The following is a 1,129-nucleotide window of genomic DNA, read 5'->3' as shown; positions in this document are numbered from 1 at the left end:
AGTCCTGATGTCCACAGGGGGGTCCCAGAGTCCCCAGAGTCCTCCTAGTGTGACCAGGAGCAATCCCAGTGTCCCGGGGGGGGGTGTCTCTGTGTCCCACGGGTGTGTCCTGGTGTCCCCAGGAGGGTCGTGGTGCCCTCAGGGAGGGCCTTGGCGTCCTTATGGGGGCTCCTGGTGTCCCCAGGGAGGGTCCCAGTGTTCCCAGGGTGGGTCCCAGTGCCCCCATGGGTGTCCTGGTGTCCAGAGGGGGGATCTCAGTGTTCCCAAGAGGGGTCCCAGTGTCCCCGGGGGCGTTCCCACTGTCACCAGAGGTGTCCCAGTGTCCTGGAGGGGTCCCAGTGTCCCCAAGGTGGTTCCCAGTGGCCCTGGGGGGATCTCTGTGTCCCCAGGGCGTCCCAGTGTCCCCAGTACCTGCTGGTACAGGTCCCTGCTCCGGAGGGCAGTCTCCTGCTGCCGGGGGCCCAGGGTGTAGATGACGGAGCGGTACTGGGTGCCCACGTCCTCCTGCTGCCTCATGCCTGGGGGGCAGCCCCCACGGGGGGGTTATGGGGCACCCCCAGACCCCACAAAGCACTGCCTTCCCCCCTGGTGGGGAAACTGAGGCATGGGGGGCAAGGCAGGGGGATCTTGCTAAAGGGGTCGGTGAGGGAAGTCCCTGCAAGACCCCCCCAGCACCAAACTGGGGAGATGCCAAAGACCTTCTGCTGGAGCCTGTTTGGGGTTAAACCCTCCAAAACTGGGGCTGCCCCAGGTGCTGCCCCCCCCACAGCCAGCACCAAGGGGTGCAAATGCCAAGACCCTCCTGTTGGAGCCCATTTGGGGTTAAGGCCCCCCAGACTCCCCCGTGCCCAGGCCAGGGGCTCATCCCTACCTTGAGTGGGATCGTGGTTCTCCCAGAACATTTTGAGGAGCTCCTCGTAGCTGATTTTCTGGGGGTCAAAGACCACCCTCACCACCTCGGCGTGCCCTGTCAGCCCTGTGAGCAGAGCCAGCCCTGCTGCAGCCCCTCGGCGTGGCCTCCTGCCCCCCAGCCTCCCCCTGCCCCGGGATGGAGGCAGGGATTGGGATAGGGAGGGGCACCAGCATCCTCTCACGCCCCGGGACCCCCTTCCCCAGGTGCCTGGTGGAG

At 66.3% G+C, this 1,129-nt stretch overlaps 1 protein-coding gene across 1 annotated transcript in view; it reads right to left on the bottom strand.

The window, feature by feature from the left end:
- LOC103756285 (peptide methionine sulfoxide reductase MsrA 1) overlaps positions 1 to 1,129 on the bottom strand; it is a 3,397-nt gene that overhangs the window by 706 nt on the left and 1,562 nt on the right. The window contains exons 2-3 of the mRNA XM_029963016.1: positions 872 to 997; positions 373 to 518 (exon numbers count right to left, since the gene is read on the bottom strand). Of these exons, the coding sequence (XP_029818876.1) occupies positions 373 to 518; positions 872 to 997 (272 nt within the window). The remainder of the gene's footprint in view (positions 1 to 372; positions 519 to 871; positions 998 to 1,129) is intronic.

The sequence above is a fragment of the Manacus vitellinus genome, unplaced genomic scaffold (genome assembly GCF_001715985.3).
Source record: "Manacus vitellinus isolate BGI_N305 unplaced genomic scaffold, ASM171598v3 scaffold_52_pilon, whole genome shotgun sequence".
Taxonomy (NCBI): Eukaryota; Metazoa; Chordata; class Aves; order Passeriformes; family Pipridae; genus Manacus; species Manacus vitellinus.
Note: the sequence above shows the minus strand (reverse complement) of the source record. Positions and strands in the feature narration are given on the sequence as shown.